This window comes from Mirounga angustirostris, unplaced genomic scaffold (genome assembly GCF_029215605.1).
Source record: "Mirounga angustirostris isolate CCGP_5_RB_7025 unplaced genomic scaffold, mMirAng1.0.hap1 SCAF_8, whole genome shotgun sequence".
Lineage (NCBI taxonomy): Eukaryota > Metazoa > Chordata > Mammalia > Carnivora > Phocidae > Mirounga > Mirounga angustirostris.
The window spans coordinates 138,490,500-138,509,292 of NW_026991716.1; the positions used below are offsets into that span (position 1 = coordinate 138,490,500).

The window sequence follows — 18,793 nt, forward strand, 5'->3', positions numbered from 1 at the left end:
TTGTTGCTTTTCAAAGAAAATTATTCCTGATACTTTAATTGCCAAGCACTCTTATTTTCTTTAAAAATACAAACCTGTAGTAGGTTTGTTAATGATACACTGAGGCTTTATTATAATGCCAGGCCTCTTGAGGGGGGTCCCCAGAGAATCTAATTTCCGCTCAGTAGTCTGATGTCTTGTTATTTATGGAAGGTTTATATAGTTAAAATCATGTAACATAATGTAATCATGTAACATGTAATCATGACAACTTCTTAGTTTGGTATAGTTTTCTAGAATTGATTGTCAAGATAGCTTCTCACACTCACGTCAAATAGAAATTAATGACCAGAAAGGACAGGTTGATGGTAACTAATCATTGCCACGCACCATTTCAGTCTTGCTTTCGATTACGTAAGCATATCTGTTCCATAAATCTTAATTTGTGTGAAAAACATACTTCTTCCAGAACCAGCATATCCAAAAGGTGATTCAGGTGGGTCAGCTCGAAGAAGCTGGGAACTTCGGACACTTATCAGCCAGACGAAGGGTAAGAGAGAGAACGTTGAACTTAAGATGTTTAAGCATAAAGTGAGAAGTTTCAGCTAAAATATGCTTTAGCTTTTGAATTATTAGTCCATTTACATTAATATTTTGTGATCTCTTTTATACCTGTGACATTACTTCCTATGTATACTGTGTTTGTATGCGTTTCCTATTTCTTATAATAAATTATAAGCTCCTTTGGATCTGGAACATGTTTTATTCATCTTTGTATTCTTCAAGCAGTCATGGTGGTTGATTATGTAAGTCACCTTGGGTGGGCGTAGGAATATAATAATCTTTGTGAAATGAAGAACTATTCATGTCTTACGCTGTATGATAATGTTTTTGAGAAGCCAAATAGTTGGGCCAAGGTGATAACTGACAGAGCTGGGATCAGCGCACACTGCTTCTGTCTCCAAGTCTGGTGCTCTTACCTGACAATCGCCCCTTGGAAGTATGTTGTCCACCAAAGCCGGGAATAGTCGGGGGATGTCATGGAAGGGTGAGGCTTGAGCTGACTCTTGAAGGAAAAACTGGTCTGCATCAAGCCTGGAGGAAAAGTACAGGATAAAAACACATTTGGAGGGAGGCGCAGTGATTGTGTAGCAGTAAATGGAGGTGAACTTGAAGGGACTGGGGGAAGTCAGACCATGGCCAGTCTTTCAGTGACAGCTAAGTGATTAAGGCCTTTCCCAGAGATGGCAGGCAGCCCTGCAGCCTCTTGGGCACCTGGTGTGTTCGGGGAGTGGGGAGGAGGAGCTAGGAAAACCCTGGGGTGGAGGAAGCTGCTAGCCCGGAGTGGGGAAGAAATGGGGAGATGGGTTAGCATATCATTACAGTCATGCAGTGTCAGATACCAGACTAAGGTGGGATTTTCAAAAAAGGAATGAAGTCGAGAAATGACTGCCAGGCCTGGGGCAGGCGAGATGTGTGCGGCGGGTTTAGGGCAGGGAGATCCATGGGCTGGAGCCTGGGTGATGGGGAAGAGAGTCTCTCCAGTGGCTCCCACGTCACGAGTAGTTTCGCACGCATGCCAGGTCTCTGTGATAATTTTCAAAACAAATGCTTTGTGGTCAAGAGGACTTGGGAACTCTCAGGACAGTTACAGTTTGCATTAACAAAGATGGAGAAATCTTGAGAAATTTTTGCTGTTTAAAAAAAAAGCCTTTCCCAGAAATATTTGACAGTGGAGTCCATGGGCTCATAGCTGTGAAATCTTGTTGTGCCCAGGAGACCTGATGTGTCATATATTGAGGTAAAACAGCGATTCATGTTTTTAAGAAATGGTTGTAGTAAGAACCTATAATTAGAACATTATAAACCTTGGGGAATTTCTCTTCTCAAATTAACCTCACAGCCATCCTCGTCCTCCTTGATCTCTTCGTTGGCCAGAAAATTCAGGCTCTTAGATAGTGAGGATACAGAATGAGGAGTATGTAAGGGGACACATCTAAGGCAGTGCTTTTCACATGACAGGTGTGACCCATCGATGGGTTGTACAGTCCGCATTAAAAAAAAAAAAATAGGATGGAGTCTGAATCATATGTGGTAAGAGTAATATCGTTTTATGAAACTGTTGTTTAGATCTCTGTATGTGTAGAAGTTATTTTTCACTGTAGGTCATGGTAAAATAAGTGGAAAAACTAGAGATGTGGAGCCTGAGGAGAAGGTAAGGAACAGTAGTAACAGTAGCTAAATCTTACTGAGTGTTGCCGTGTCCCGGGCACCAGGGCTTAGCGCTTTACGCATATGATTTCACTAAATACTCACAGTAGTGCTTGTCCGTGAGGTATTATTACCCTCATTGCACAGATTAGGAATTTGATATGTGAAGAAATCAGGTAACTTGCCCATTTTCAAACACCTGGAAAATGGCGAAGCCAGGATTTTACTCGGGCATTCTGGTTCCAGAGCCTTTGCTCTGGACTCTTTCCAGAGAAGGGACAACTTAATTCGCTTCTCTCCAGAGATGGCTCCCGAGAAAAGGTGTGGTCTTTCAGCGGAGCTGTGATGCGTGAGATCTACTCCCCAGGCACGGTGGTGGGAAGACAGCATTTTAGACAGGGAGGAGAGTGTGACATAAGCTTGAAGTGAGAAACGGCTTAGAGTGTTCTATATGAGTCTGTTCAGTTTGGTTCGTCTGGGGCCTGTGGTAGGGGAAGAAAAGGAGAATACTGACAAAAGTGATCTGGGAAAGATAAACCAGGTCCAAATTCTGCAGGGTCGTGAATGCCATAGAAAGGGCTTGGATTTTTGGTAAACAGGTTGAGAACCATGAAATAAATTTAAGTAGGAAAGGGACATGATCAGGTTTTACCTGTTAGTAAGACAGTTCTGGCCAACAAGAGTGGCTCGGAGACCAGAGAGACTGGAGGCAAATGGGAAGTCACTGCAATGTCTGTCTGAGCAGCAGTCTGCAGGGAGGAAGTCATCGGCTCTGCCTTACTGGCCCGTATTTTGTATGTGTCTGTGCAGTGGGTGGTGTCCTCTGGAGCTGTTGGATTGCAATGGACTTGAACGCACCTGCTGGGTATCTGACTAGAGGACGATAAGCCATGCTGTGCTGGAGTGCTCATGTGTATTGCTCTGTTTCTATTACTGTTTGCTGGACATTGACTGGCTGTGGTGACTGGGACTACTGACTTTGTGATTCTCCCTGCAGACAGTGCTTCCAAACAAGGACCCATAGAAGCTATCCAGAAGTCAGTCCGCTTGTTTGAAGAAAAGAGGTATCGAGAAATGAGGAGAAAGAATATCATTGGTCAAGTGTGTGATACTCCTAAATCTTACGATAATGTTATGCACGTAGGCTTGAGGAAGGTGACCTTCAAGTGGCAAAGAGGAAACAAAATTGGTAAGGAAATTGAGGAACCTCTGTTGGAAATGGCAAGAGTTACATGTCTTTAGGCCAAATCATGTAATTGGTCCTTTTCTCTTATAACATGGCATATCTTTTGCAGAGGGTTCTGTTTTTTAGTTTGTATAAATAATGTGTCTATAAAATGTGTTCTAAGAGCAGCACAAGAGAAGATTTTAGAAAGATTTTTTTAAATGGTTCATTAAATTGAATCGTTTTGCTTGATAACTTCAGAAGTTGCCAGTGGACGAACTACATAAACTTTACCCATTAGTTCCAGTTGATGTTCTTATGACTTTGTTCCTTCCAGCACATTATTGAAGAGAGACTGGGTACAGATAGAGACAGTCTTCCCTAAAACATTGCCTATTAATTAATTTCCAGGTGAAGCGCCTCTTGTAAAATAACTGCTGGTGGCTCGTGTGACAGAAGGAGCCTGACCATGTTTCAGACCCTTCCGTCTTTTAAATGCATCTCTCCAGGGAGTGTTTAGGTCTGAAGAGGCCAACACAGTTGTAGTAATAGGACTCTGTGAGCCCCCAGGAAACCCTCAGCATTCCGTAGAGCTATCAGGGCAGAAAACACTGAAAAAATAAAGTGCTTTATAAATTTTATCAATTCTTGTTATCAGGCTTAGTCATATATCCCCTTCGCTTAATGTCCCCAAAGATGTGTTGGTCGAATATCCACTCCCACACAGCCTGGGCCATGCAGCAATGAGGCGTAGTTAGCCGGTGGCCGGGCTTACTCCTGACCCCCGGCCCTGACCTCCCTGAGGGCCGTAAGGGCTCAGAAGTGTGCACCTTCATGCCCCTCCTCGGGTTTGCCAAAGTCACTTCTACTCTAGATTTTTACAGGGAAGGCACAGCCAAGAGATTGCCTTCAGTCATTGGGGAATGTTCAGAAACATTTTGGGTCTTGCAATGGTAGATAATTGTAGATTATATAAATATAGAACCAGACTTGGGGAAGATTATTATACATCTGAGTGACTTAAAATGGCCTCGCTTTGGTGACTGAGAGCAGTGTGTTTGTTCTGTTCACAGGGGAGGGGCAGTATGGGAAGGTCTACACCTGTATCAGTGTTGACACAGGCGAGTTGATGGCTATGAAGGAGGTGAGTGGTCTGGCCTTGTGGGGGGCCTTTTGGTTTGAAGCCTCTGTGTGATAGAGGTTTGGTGAAGAAGCTCGTTTTCGAGGCTGTTCTTAGCACCTAGAGCTAGCTTGGCTGCCTCCATGTTGAGTCATCTAGGCAGATGCCCTGGGATGACGGAGTGTCCGATTCCAGTGAGGACGCCCAAACCCGGTGCACAGATAATTCTGCCTCCACCCAGGTGTGCTAAGTGCCATACAGAGGGAGGCCAGAAAGTTAGCTGAAGGCTGAGAGGGCGGTGGTAACAGTCTTAGCAGGGAGCTGGCGGAAAAGTTACCATTTGTGGTCAGTTTCAGAAATGAGCAGCATTTCAATAGCTGGAGGTACGATGGGGGAGAGCAGGGAAAACCTGAGGAGGCCCGTCAGGGAAGCAAACACTGTAATCGCTCAGGAGGAGACCCTTTGGGACTGAGGGGCAGAGGAGCCTATGGGGGAAGAGGCTGGAGCTGCCGTGGCCCTCCCTCTCGCAGCTCCTGCGTGGGAAGACACTCACTTGCACCGCCTCTACCACCTTGTTCCCGCTGGGTCACGAACTTCTTTTTTTTTAAAAAAAGATTTTATTTAGGACGGCTGGGTGGCTCAGTCAGTTAAGCGTCTGCTTTCAGCTCAGGTCATGATCTCGGGGTGCGGAGATCGAAGGCTCCCTGCTCAGCGGGGAGCCTGCTTCTCCCTTTCCCTCTGCCTCTCCTCCCCACCTCTGCCCCTGCTCCTGTGTTTTATTTATTTATTTGAGAGGGAGAACACGAGTGAGGAGAGAGAAAGGGAGAAGCAGACTCCCCACTGAGTAGGGAGCCGGATGCAGGCCTCTGTCCCATGACCCTGGGATCATGACCTGAGCCGAATGCAGCCGCTTAACTGACTGAGCCACCCAGGCGCCCCAGTCGTAAACTTCTTTTTGAAACTTAAATTCAGTTTGTTAACATATAATGTATTATTAGTTTCAGAGGTCAGTGATTCATCAGTTGCAGAGAACACCCGGTGCTCATTCCATCATGTGCCCTCCTTAATGCCCATCACCCAGTTACCCCATCTCCCTACCCCCTCCCCTCTAGCAGCCTTCAGTTTGTTTCCTATGATTAAGAGTCTCTTATCGTTTGTGTCACTCTCTGATTTCATCTTGTTTTATTTTTTCCTCTTTTCCCCTGTGATTCTCTGTTTTGTTTCTTAAATTCCACATATGAGTGAGATCATATGATCATTGTTCTCTGACTTATTTCGCTTAGCATAATACCTTCTGTTTCCATCCACATCGTTGCAAATGGCAAGCTTTCATTTTGCTGATGGCTGAGTAATACTCCATTGCATGTATGGACCACGTCTTCTTTATCCATTCATCTGTCGGTGGACACCTGGGCTCTTTCCACAGTTTGGCTCTTGTGGACATTGCTGCCGTCAACACTGGGGTGCATGTGGCCCTGTGTAACCTTAAGGGCACAGTCATCTCACATCTTTTTATCTTCCCAGAACCTATACACTTGTGATCTCAGAATGTTTAATGTTTTTGTGAATTCAGTTTGCAGTTATGAAAATGATCCTATTAGCTGGTCTCTCACCAAATATTCCAAAGCAGGCATGTCTAATTCACTTGGAATGACAAAGCAAAGAAAGACTCCAAGTCAAGTCATAGACACACTGACCACAGTCCCGTGCGTCTGGATGATGCAGATGTCAGGAGGCCCTCGTGGGTAAAGGTGTCTTGTTTCTGGTTCGTGACGGGACCGGCGCTGATCAACGGTTTTCTCTTTACAGATTCGATTTCAGCCTAATGACCACAAAACTATCAAGGAAACTGCAGACGAATTGAAAATCTTTGAGGGCATCAAACACCCCAATCTGGTTCGGTATTTTGGTGTGGAGCTTCATAGAGTAAGCCAACTTTGATCACGCGGTTTTGTGTGAGGAATCAGTAAGGGCACAGTCGGAGTCCTGTTCTACATCGCAGGTCTTCTCATTTCAGAGCACAGTAACTTTGCCTAATTATCAGGAAATCTCCATGAGTTACATCATTTCTGCCTTCTCTCTGAAACTAGAGGAGTTCTTCCTAAAATGTAAGTTGTAGACTGTAGTCGTTAACCCGACATTATAAAGCACTGAAACCCATCCTGCCGATCAGAAGATTCTTCTAAAATGCCCCTTACACAGCGTGTTACTTTTTTCACCCCATTTTTGACTGAACCACTGTTGAGTGCACTGTCCAGTAATGCTGATTTTTCTTTTATGTGTATTTAAGGAACCGTAGCGAAATGAGAAAGTTAAAACTTCAAATTCGTTTCCCCCCTTGTGTTGAGAAGTAAACCCTTGGAGGGAAAGAGGATAACTTGGAGCATCTTGGTGGAGTCTGAACTTCCAGGGGAAGTTGAATAGTGGTGATTTTTAATGTTTTCACAAATAAATTCATATCTGAAAAGGATGTGTTTCAGTACTTAATAATACATTGATAGGGACAGCCCTGTTGGTCCCTGTCTGAGATTATATAGCAGACTTTAAATTCGGAGGATTATAGATAATTTATCACCTGTGATTTGGAGAAGACACTCTTACCCCGACTAGCTGTATAATTCCAGACAGGAGGCAGGCAGACACCTCTGTGTAGGAGTGAGGAATGACTGTTCTCAGACAAGTTCAGTGTTGAGGATGATGAGTGTAGCTTACCATTAGAAAGAAGATTCCTTTGGGGGGCAACCTGTGACGTTGTCCAGATTCTTCCCTTGGTGTACATGTAAACACACCTGCATCTTCTTCCTCCCACAGGAAGAAATGTACATCTTCATGGAGTACTGTGACGAGGGGACGTTAGAAGAGGTGTCGAGGCTGGGGCTTCAGGAGCACGTCATCAGGCTGTATTCAAAGCAGATCACGATCGCAATCAATGTCCTCCATGAGCACGGCATAGTTCACCGTGACATCAAAGGTAATCCTCACCCCCACCTGGCTGCCGTGGAGACCAGACTACGTGCCCTCCGCATAGTAGGTGCCACCAAGACACTCGGTCCCACTCCCACACATCGTTTCTGTAGAAGGAAGTGCCTTTGCTGTCGATACACTTCCAGAAAGAACCCAGGATCGAGAGACTGTGTGGAACACACGTCCCCATCCATGAGCAGAGACGTCTGCTCTGTCTCTCTGCATAACGCTGTTTTCATTGAGATCTGTTTCCCCAAGAATGAAATTTGTTTTTTTGTAGGCTGCTTTAGCCAGCCTTGTAGATTTACTAGACATTCACGATCAGAGCATCCTTTCCTCCATGTCGAGACTCTGAGGTGTTTCCATATGAATGTCGTGAATATGTAAAGCGACAGTGAATCTGAAATGCTAGTGTAAGCTCTGTTTTGGGAGACAAGGTTTATTGACACCAACGTCCTCCCATGTAGGATTCTGCTAACAACCGACTTGGTCATGTTGATTGATTCGAAGTGCTTTTCTCTTCTGGCTTGAGGGAAATAGTCATGCTCGTCTCATAACTATCCCTCTGGCATTTGCACCTGACCTTTGTATTTGGGGAAACTGGGGATAATGAAAGTGACAAATTATTTGTCTCTGATGGGCCCCAGACTGAAGGATTCCACTCTGTCACATAGTCTGAGGCCGGCCTAGACACGTTCACTCTAGAATTGGCTGGCTCCCGACCAGGCGCTTGACCCAGGGCGGGGCTGGATCACTCCAGAACCTGCCTTGGTCTGAGTGTAAGGATCGTCTGTGCTCCCTCCAGTGGCTCCCCCTGAGTCCCCAGCACCCACCAGCCTTGTTGCCTCCCCACCTGCCCATCTTCCACATTGCTCTGCTGCCTGGGATCGTTCTGAGCATTTGTTTAATTGGCTCTTTGTCAGGCCCCGGCATGGCCTGTTTCCAGGTGTTCTGCCGCAGACACCTGAACTCAGTCTCTGACCCCTGTCACGAAATGGGACCTTCCTGTGTCATCAGCCATGGCCATGAAGAGAATTCCTCAGGGTCCTTGAATCAAGTCTGTTCACTTGTGTGCTTGTGATATTTTTTACGATTCAGTATGGCAAGTGTGCAGATGTGGACTAGCTCCAGGGTCGTGAAGTTCGCACCGTAGAGTCCACTGTGGGGACCGTCTGTGCTGGGAGCACTCAGGCGCTGAGGACTATCTGCTAGACGTCAGCTCACTGTGTGGCTGGCTGTCTAACTTGAGTGGCTCTGTAATGCTTTCTGAGAAAGGTGCCGTTGGACGCACAGTGCCGGCGATGTGTGGCCCCATTGGGGCAACAATATCTTGTAGCCTAGAGCTGCCTGGAGCCGTGAGCAGTGACCCCAGATTCCAGCTAGAGTCCGAGGGAAGCGTGTGTGTTGCTTTGAGAGACGTAAGGAGGCTCCGGAAGCATCTCTGCCGTCTCAGCGCGAAGTCAGCCCAGGGCAGCCTCAGCCAGGCCTGCAGAGAACAGCAGTGTGTGCGCACGTTCTCACTGCACGTTCACGACTCTGGTCTTCAGACGAGGCCACCACAAGCCGTTGTAGCTTACGAGTAACTCCTGTGGAAGGCTCTCCCTATGTCTTCTGCGTTAGAATCTGTGCTGGTGTTTCTGTTCAAAGCTGTCTGTACTGATACGAAAATGTCTTTGCCTTGTATTCACATTTGTGAACAAGGCTGAAAATCTTTCTGTGATTGTGCTTCGTAAGTCAGGTTTTATCAACCTTGACATTATTTGGTTTGTGACTCACACTCCTGGGAATTGGGGCTGCCGTGTAGCTGAAAATGCTGTCCGCGTGTTCCTGAGCCCGACGAGCGCTTGTTTGTTGTTAGGTGCCAACATCTTCCTCACCTCCTCCGGACTCATCAAGCTGGGCGATTTCGGATGCTCAGTAAAGCTTAAGAACAACGCGCAGACCATGCCGGGTGAAGTGAATAGCACGCTGGGGACAGCAGGTGGGGACTGGCTTGATTTGTCTTTGCCGAGGTGACTCACTGCAGCGCGCTTGCTGACTGGGCTTCCCGGCTCCTCTGTTGTCAGCACGGACCAGGGAGGAGGGAGGAGGGAGGAGGGCTTTCGAGTACATGCTTCCACCTGCCAGCACGTCTCAGACACACAAATTCGCCTCTGCCCCTGAAGTGGACGAGGGAGGAAAGGCCTCTCTTTCTTCCCAGAAAACCTATCTTTGTTGTTCACGTGGGGCTTATTAAAACTATTCTAGTCAAAACACAGCAGTATGTTAAATACAGCAGTATGGGTTGTTTTTTTTTTTAAGAACATAACGCTTTTATTGTCCCAACACCTGTGACAATTCATGCCTCTCTAAAGGAGGCAGGAAGTTTGGAGCATTATTGGCCCTTTTAAAGGAAAAGGAGTGGGTAGGCACACCCAGAAGTCAATGAATATCTTAGCACACGGGAATGTGCTACCCGCGCAGCCAAGCCCACGCCTGGCAGGCTCCCCACCAGTCTGCTTTATTGTGCCTTTAAAAAGGGACTTGTCTACGTGGTGATTATTTGTTTTGATTGTTCAGTGTCATGGAATTTTACATCTTTTTTTGCACATTAAATTTCATATTTTACTGTGAATACAGTTTATCTGAAGATTTGCCATTCAAAAATTGTCCTTTAGGTAATAATTCAGCCCCTAAAATGTCCATTCAGAAAATTTATTTGAAATGTCTGTTAGTTTCAGTGTTTCCTATTATGTAACTTGGAGAACGTCCTCTCTGCCCCCCCCGCCCCAACAAATTAGTTGTTTCATTTATGTGGAGTACTACACAATATTAATTTCTTGCTTGGCTCTATTACTGTGGGGTGCTGTGTTTATAACCCATTTCTATCACCGTATCTGTGACTTTTAAAGCATACATGGCTCCTGAGGTCATCACTCGCGCAAAAGGAGAAGGCCATGGGCGTGCCGCGGACATCTGGAGTCTGGGGTGTGTCGTCATAGAGATGGTGACAGGCAAGGTAAGCAGAGCCCACACCTGGAGGAGAAACTCCCGGAGGGCACTTCACAGGAACAGAGCTGTAATTATGGTTTTATTAGCTTTTATAAATACCATGGACACATTTTCTGCTAACTAGAGAACGTGACTAAATATAAAAGATGTGACCTATCAAAAGATACAGTAATGTGAAGACAAGTGACAAACTAGGAACCAAATACTTGTAAGATTTATGACTTAGAGAACTCTTAGGTGAGTGAATAAAAAATGTAGGAAGCTCAAGTGAAAACATGGAGAGAAGCAAGGCGCTACAGAAAGAGACGGGAAACTAGAAACTTCTGTCCACTCAAACACTAGCACGCGACTGCAGTGTGACTCATGATTGCCAGCCTTGGAGGCAACAAGGTGTCCTTCCGTAGGTGAACGGATGAGCAAACTGCTAATCCAGACAACGGGGTATTCTGCAGCAGTGACAAGAAATGAGCCGTCCAGCCCAGAGGACGACGCGGAGGAACTGTAATAGCATACTGCCGACGAGAAAGAAGCTAATCTGGAAGCGCCACGTGCATGCAGTGTGATTCCAACCACATGGCGTTCCGGGCGAGGCAGAAGGAGGCAGGAGGAGGGTCAGCCGTTGGCAGCGGCTCCAGGAGAGGGAGGGAAGGATGGCTAGATAGAGCACAAGAATGTTCTGTATGATTGCCTATCTGAGAATTCCAAAAGTGTATCTTTTGATGAAAATACTGCTAATGAACAGCTATACAGATGTATAAAGGGACTGTTGTATGTGTGTATGGTGGTATCACTTATAAAGCAGAAAATGTAAGAAACCTCTCAAGTGTTATTAGTAATATATGTATTATACCTTGTGACTGCTGAACGAAATAGCATTTTATTCTTATGTTTTATGATGTGTAATATAACCAGAGCTTTGCGCTTTTAGGAGTTGATGTTCATTATTCAACAAGGTGGCGTAGTGATGTCCCTCTGAGAGAACTGTTGAGTTTTTTATGTTTTGTTGACATTTTAGTATCATTTTATATATTACATTTTTTATTTGCATGATGGTGGCTTCTAGATAACGCTGGACTAATAGAACATCCAGATGGGGTAGGCAGACTGTGCTGACCAGCTGGTTTTGTAAATAAGGTTTTACTGGCATTCAGTCACACCCATCCATTTATGTATCTTCTGTGGCTGCAGTCAGGCCCACAGGAGGGGAATTGAGGTGCTGTGGCAGAGATTATGTGGCCCGCAAGCCTAAAATACTAATTGGCCCTGTGAATAAAATCTTGCTGGTCTCTGGGTATTTATTAACATTGAGATGCCTGAAAAGATTGGGCAGTTTCATTTTTTTATGGCCATTAAACATGCTTCCCCCCCCCTTTTTTTTTTTAGAGACCTTGGCATGAATATGAACACAACTTTCAGATTATGTATAAAGTGGGAATGGGGCACAAGCCACCGATCCCCGAAAGATTAAGCCCGGAAGGAAAGGACTTCCTTTCTCACTGCCTTGAAAGTGAGCCCAGGATGAGGTGGACGGCCAGCCAGCTCCTCGACCATTCCTTCGTCAAGGTTGGGCAGATAGCTGTGTAGTCTTTTTCATGTTTGAGTGTTTGAGTTCTGTTTGTATCTGGCACTGAAGGAAATTTGGAAACTTAGATATAAAATATCTGTATCTATATCTGAAATGGAAAGGAGCTAAATGTATTATGCCAGGGAATTTTGTATCTTTTTTTTTTTTTTTTTTCCCAGTAAATGTTCATTGAGGTTCTCTGCTTGATCCATCTTGGTGTGCTTATGGTACACTTGGGACTGTTACATGGAATTTTAATTGGGACTGGGTGGAAGACATAGTTTCTACTCCTGAGAGTGTAGGGCTCAGTAGTGACGAAGCATTGTGTTCCGAGCTGGGATGAGGGCATGTACGCCATGCTGTCGGGTCACTGCGAAGAGCGATTTCATCCAGCCAGGCGATCTCAGCCGTTGTTGCTTTCTCTGGAATGAGATGCCTGCCTGAGCTGTTTGGGAGGGTGTGGGTAGGCCGGGCAGGGAGGTGTGGGTACGGCAGGCTAACGAGGGTGAGACGGTTGAGGAACTGTGTGTAGATGGATCACAGGATGTGGAAAATGGTCAAAGGTAAGGCTGCAAAAGTGAACAGGAGCCCCATGAAGGAGTTTCAGTTTTATGATAAGCATGACACGATTAAATGATGTTTTAGAATGATCCTTCTGGAGGCATAGTTGTTAGGAAGTTGCTGCTACAGCTAGTGGGCTGGGCATGGGAGGTTAGGGGCGAGTTATAAGTGATATTTAGGGGGTTAAAATGGCCATGACTGAATAGCTGATGGGATGAGAAAGGCGAGTAAGGGGAGGGGTCTAGCACTGCTTCCAGGCCCTGGCTTGGGTCCCCAGGTTAGAGACCCCGTCGGCCAGGAGGGGTGCAGAGGCAGCTGGCTGACGGTCGGGGCAGGAAGGCCGTGGTTTCCTCTTCGGTATGTTATGGTTGAGGCGTGCTTGGAACGTCTGCTTCGGGATTTCAGATGGGCATGTAGGTAACGAGGGCTCACACCTGGGATTGAACAGGGCACGGATGCAGATCCAGAAGACAGCACATTGTTGGGAGAGTACTCCGAGGAGAAATGTGGTGAGAAGGGAACCCTGGGAAAGCTTCGCTGAAAGGGCCCTGCAGGGGAGCCCCTGACGGGGGGAGGGAAGGTGAGGAGAGCGGGGTGAGTGGAATTAAGGAACCAGTAGCTGGATTTGCTATGTAGATACCAGGGATTTGTAATTAAAAACACAGTCGTTTCTTTGTTGAGACAGTTTGTGTCAACTCGATACTGTACAGATGCGTTCTGCAAGGTGCCCTCAGTGGCCAGTTGGCCAACGTCACCGGCTGCACGAGCTGAGCCTGCCGTCGGGCCGGCTCCGAGCCGGGGTCCTCGAGGCGGCGGTGACTTAACCTGTAAGTCGTGTGCCTGCCGCCCATGGGCTTCAGCTCTCTCCTGCCTCTCTCGCAGGTCTGCACGGATGAAGAATGAAGCTCGTCGGTCCGCGGCCTGGTAGTGTGTGTGCTCGGAGAGTTCTCGTAATCACTACTGTATGTAATATTTACATAAAGACTGTGCTGAGAAGCAGTATAAGCCTTTTTAAGCTTCCAAGACTGAAGGCTGCACAGGTGACAGGCGTCACTTCTCCTGCTGCTCCTGTTTGTTTGACGTGGCCCGGGGCCCTTCCGAGTGACGGGTCCACGAGGTAAAGACGCTGCATGTTAAGTGCCATTACTACTGTCCACGGACCGTCGCTCTGTCACCTGCTTCTCGTGGGACTGAGAACCGTGACATCAGCGTAGTATTTTGACCTTCCTGGGTTCAAAAGCAGTTGTAGTGTTATCAGGTGTCCTGGGCCTTGTTGTGAAACTCTTGTTTGTCGAGTGCACTGACTGTGAAACCTTACCTTTTTGTTGTTGTTGGCGGCAAGCCACAGGTTTGTTATGCAAAGGCTGATTAATGAAATTTAAGAAAAAGGTTCTTTTTTCAATAAATGGTTTATTTTAGGAAAGCCCAGTTATATTGTCTTCTACTGGCTGTCAGCTTCAGAGCCAACACATTATCTGAGACCGAGGTCCGCCACTCCGTTCACGGGTTCCTGTACAGAAGGGGGCGCAACCAGATGCGCTAGAGGTGAGCCCTGGGTTGGGGGCCCTGCAGGATGGAGGATCTCCTTGCTGAGAAGCCCGAGGGGCTAACGGAAGGGCCACCGCAGATGCCGGAGGCCCCTTTAGAGTCTCTTACGGTCCGCTGGCAGAGGAGGCCGGGGGACAGTAGAGAAGCCTTGTTACTACGTGCTGGAAGCCGTTGACCTTTAAACCAGGACGCGCCAGTGCGAGGTCAGTGTTAAGTGCAGCTGAATGACGTCTTGACAAGGAAGCATCTTTTTCAGCATGTCAGCGTTTCAGCAGTTTTCTAAAATAGCCCAAGGTATATGTCATTGATGGTGTTCTTTAGCTTCTTTTCGCTATTAAATTTTTAAAAGATTGACCTTAGAGCTTCCTGAACTCTTTTGAGAAGCTTACAGACTCCCTCCTGACCCCTAGCAGCTGCCTCCGGGTGAGGCATCTCTCAGGCACGACGCACTCACCTTCCCTCCAGGGCACTGGATCCTCTCCAAGAAGTTAAGGGATGTGTAGACACTGAGAATTTTGTTAAGCTCTCAGTCCTTTCAAACAGCTTTTCGGGGTGCGATTCACACAGTCTCGGACGTGTCCGTTCAGTGATCGTCCGTGTACTTGTGCGGCTGTCCTTCCCGGTCCGCCTGAGGACATCCTGCTGGAAGGAAGCCCCGTGTCCATCTGCAGTCGGTCCCCACCCCTGCCCCTGGCCTTGGGCGACCCCTGACCACCTCTGTCTCTCTAGATTCGCCTACTCTGCACATTTCACTTAAGTAGAACTTCACCGTCTGTGGTCTTTGCTATCTGGCATCTTTCACTTGGCACGGTATTTCTGAGGTCTGTCCACGTTGTAGCACACATTGGGACTTTATTCCTTTGTACATATGTGTTCCTTGCTACGTACTTTATTCCTTTGTACTGCTGAACGCTCCAGTGTGCAGAGATGCCACACATTTTATTTCTTCATCTCCTGGTTCCATTTTTTGTTTATGATGCATCATGCTGCTCTGAACATTCATAAGCAAGTCTTTGTGTGGCCAGGTGTTTTCGTCTCTCTTGGGAGTGGGACTTCTGGGTCATGTGGCAAATCCATGTTCAATATTTTAAGAACCTGCCAAATGGTTTCCAGTGGCTGCACTGTCCTGCATTCCCAGCAGCGCCATGTGAGGGTTCTCGCCTGTCCACAGTCTCCCCTGGGGCTTGTCCCTGTCTTTCTGATGATGGCCACTCTACGTGAGATGGTAGCTCACTGTGGTTTTGATCTGCATTTCGCTCATGATGGTGAACATTGTTTCTTGTGTGTGTTGGCCATTTATTTCTCTTTGGTGAGATGTCTGTTCAAGTCTGTTGCCCATCTTTTAATTGGGTTGTTTGTCTTCTTATTGAATTATAAGAGATTTTTATATGTTTTGGATACAAGTCCTTTACCAGGGATATGATCTAGTTTTTTTCTCTCGGTCTGTGTCTTGTCTTTTGTCACTTTCTTAAGGGTGTCTTTTGAGGCACAAAAGTTTTTAATTTTGAAGTCTTGCTTATTAACTTGTTCTTTATTGCATATGCTCTTTAGATCGTATCTAAGAAAACATTACCTGACCCAAGGTCACGAGGATTCACATTTACGTTTTCTTCGAAGAGTTTTATAGTTTCAGCTCTTACATTTAGATTCATCTGTTCATCTATTTTTAGTTAATTTTTGTGTATGAGATCGATAGGGTTCACTGTGCACTTGAAGGAATTCATTCCCTAACTACAACTGTGGGCAGGACAAAAAAGTGTGAGTCTCTGCTCCACCCCCCACTGTCCCTGTTGTCCGCAGGCAGCTCAGGGAGCCTTGGCCTTTTTGCCTCAGATGCGCTTAGCTAGCTCATTGTAGACCTGGCCTATCCTGGCAGGGTGTGGGGTTCTGTAGTTTTGTGATGTTATTTTGTATAAACTTTAAAAGTCCGAGCCACCCTGTACTAGTTCATCAACTTTGTCAATATTCTCCACTGCTTTCCTTCCTCATTTGCAAACATACAGATGGAATGGCATCCTGAAACTCCATTGGTGACTTCTGCGAATTCCCTGAAACCTCTGGGAACCATCTGGCTAAAGACTACAAACTTTAAGAAAGAGTGCAATTTGTGTCATTTAATTCATTTTTCAAATTCAAGGGGATTATTATTTAGCAATCCTAACTTTGTACTGATTCTTCCCTTAAAATTCAGCAGAACAGAAATGCCAGAAATTTCAAAAATATCTAGTTCCTTCAACATGTAAATCAAGACTGTGCTTTTGTTTGAAAAAAAAAGTGATAAAGGTAAAAATCATGAGTCTTACCCAGTGGAACGCTTTACTCACACAGCCCTAGGAAACTTTTCTAGATACTGAAAAGATCTAAAGGTGCTTAATAAGTGCTTTTCAAACAATTCGGAACCTTAATATTAAAACAGGACAAGGCTGCAGGGGCTGAAGACTGACTCGGTTGGAACTGCTTATCCTTTCCTGGAGAAAAGCTTTGCTTTTTTTACTGCTAACTCTGAAACTTCAACGTACTGACTGTGTATAACATTCTGGATTTTATTTTGGCCTAATTGCACTTAAGAAAGGTTCTTATTTTTACTTTAGGAAAGGGCATCAAGAGAAGACAGGGCCATTTCAGTTACTGAAGCGCTTAAGTCGGTGCTCCGTTCACTTCGTCGGCCTCCCCTGAGCGCCTGGGGACTCAGTACCCGGAGGGGCCCGGAGCCCAGCCCTGCCCCGCCGAGGTGCCGCTCTGAGAAGGAGACCTACGCTAACTATTTAGAAGCTTCTCATACTCTGTTTCGGACACATTACCTGTCCGTGACAAAGGCTGCGAAGGGGGACAGAATGTCATGGGTCAAGAGAAGCAGGAATATGTGCTCGGTCCTCTACTGTCCCCTCGAGTCTGCAGGACCGTTGTGTTAGGACAGACAGCCTTGAAACATCTGAAGTGGTTGGTTTTCGTTCACATTTGTGGAAACTCTGGAAATACTCAAACCCCAAGGCAGGGTGGCAGGAGTGCGTTAGAGATTGGGATACTCGTTCATTCCTGGTTGATGGGTCAGGCGCTGTGCTGCTTGGGGCGCTCGGTGCTGCCCGAGCCTTCCCCTGGGCTCCTTTCGGAGGGCGGAGGGGCTGGCCCTGAAAAGGGACTTGCCCTCTTGTCTAGCATGTTGATCAAGGAAGTAAGTTGAGCCTCATTCATCCTGGCAAAAAAAAGTTAAAAAAAAAAATTGTTTTAAAATGTTTTTTTGATTAAATCTCTGAAGATGCTTTTAGGAAATGCAGCCAGTCGTGTACGTGCACAGCTGCCGTGTCTTTCTGTGGGTGGGGAAGAACCCAACACGAGGGGCTTCGGCGGCCGGCCTGGCAGCCCTGAGTGATTGCTTGGCAAAGGCAGCAGACGACCTTGAGTCTTGACCCTGGGGGGGGCGGGGGCTGCTGCACAGGCCAGTGTGTTGACCCGAAGTCATTTGTCTTAAGAGCCTTCCCATTTGGGGCGCCTGGGTGGCTCAGTCGTTAAGCGACTGCCTTCGGCTCGGGTCGTGATCCCAGGGTCCTGGGATCGAGCCCCACATCGGGCTCCCTGCTCCACGGGAAGCCTGCTTCTCCCTCTCCCATTCCCCCTGCTTGTGTTCCCTCTCTCGCTGTGTCTCTGTCAAATAAATAAATAAAATCTTAAAAAAAAAAAAAAAAAGAGCCTTCCCATTTCACAAATGCAGCAGCTACAGCCTGTCTCCTAGGGGGCCGAGAGGAAGGACACCCTTGTGGCACGGCGCTGAGCCCACAGGGAGAGCCAGCTTTTGCCCCCAAACCTGGAAGTCCTTTCCCAGCCGAGGCAGTCCCCGTGTCTCATTCCAACAGGAGACTTTAGAACCGTTTTTGTTTGGAGGAAGAGCATTTATGAGAACAAGAGGCAGCTGTATGAGCAGCCCGCCGGCCAGAGCCTCATCCTTGCCGCCCCTCATTCTCCGCAAGCAGAGCGTGAGCACCGTTTCGGTTAAGGCTGTAAGACACACTTGTGAAAGGAGGGGAACACTGGCCACCCAACGGGACGGCCTGCGGGACCCGAGGCCCCGGAACCCGGGACTCACCCTGCCAGTGTCCCGGGCCGCCCGGTCCCTGTGGTCTTTTCAACACAGGCAGCAGCTCACACGGCACTGACATTCCTCCTGTGGTCGCTCCGGAAACTGGCGGGCCCCGGGTATTTGTTCTTCTCACTTGAGCCCAGCAAATACGTGGATGGTCTGGCAAGCTGGGTGAAACCTCGTGTTGAGCAGGGAACAGGTACCCTGCAGAATTTTCCCTTTTGTCCATATTTATGAGTAAGTCCTAAAGCCTCAGCAAAGCCGAATCTGTCTTGCATGGGGGCGAGCCGGACCACTGTTCGGCTCCATCAGGAGAGAACCCAGAAGCTGCCAGGGCCCCTTTTGGTGACTGTCACGTCATCCCTTCCTACATCACCCTTCCTGGCTGATTGTCGTTGGATTTTACATCTAAATCACTGTCGTTCAGATCCACTTACAGGCATATTAGGAAAAGATTAATGTGTGTAATTTTTAAACACCAGTAGCTACTTGTATAAGGTTTTGCATGCATTTATTTAGAGAATACAGCAGTCAAGAGATAACTCCGGGGGCGCCTGGGTGGCTCAGTCGTTAAGCGTCTGCCCTCGGCTCAGGTCATGATCCCGGGCTCCTGGG

The 18,793-nt window shown here is 47.0% G+C and overlaps 1 protein-coding gene across 10 annotated transcripts in view; it reads left to right on the forward strand.

The window, feature by feature from the left end:
• Nucleotides 1–17,896, forward strand: part of MAP3K4 (mitogen-activated protein kinase kinase kinase 4) — a 116,365-nt gene extending 98,469 nt beyond the window's left edge. For 4 of the 10 annotated variants that reach the window (XM_054505630.2, XM_054505631.2, XM_054505632.2 and 1 more), the window contains 9 exons: nt 449–529; nt 3,188–3,379; nt 4,429–4,499; nt 6,285–6,401; nt 7,287–7,446; nt 9,298–9,420; nt 10,331–10,437; nt 11,814–11,993; nt 13,438–17,896. In XM_054505630.2, the coding sequence (XP_054361605.1) occupies nt 449–529; nt 3,188–3,379; nt 4,429–4,499; nt 6,285–6,401; nt 7,287–7,446; nt 9,298–9,420; nt 10,331–10,437; nt 11,814–11,993; nt 13,438–13,458 (1,052 nt within the window). In that variant the 3' untranslated portion in view covers nt 13,459–17,896. The other 6 variants (XR_010413838.1, XR_010413839.1, XR_010413836.1 and 3 more) reach the window with 5 other exon arrangements.
• The last annotated feature ends 897 nt before the right edge of the window (nt 17,897–18,793 follow it).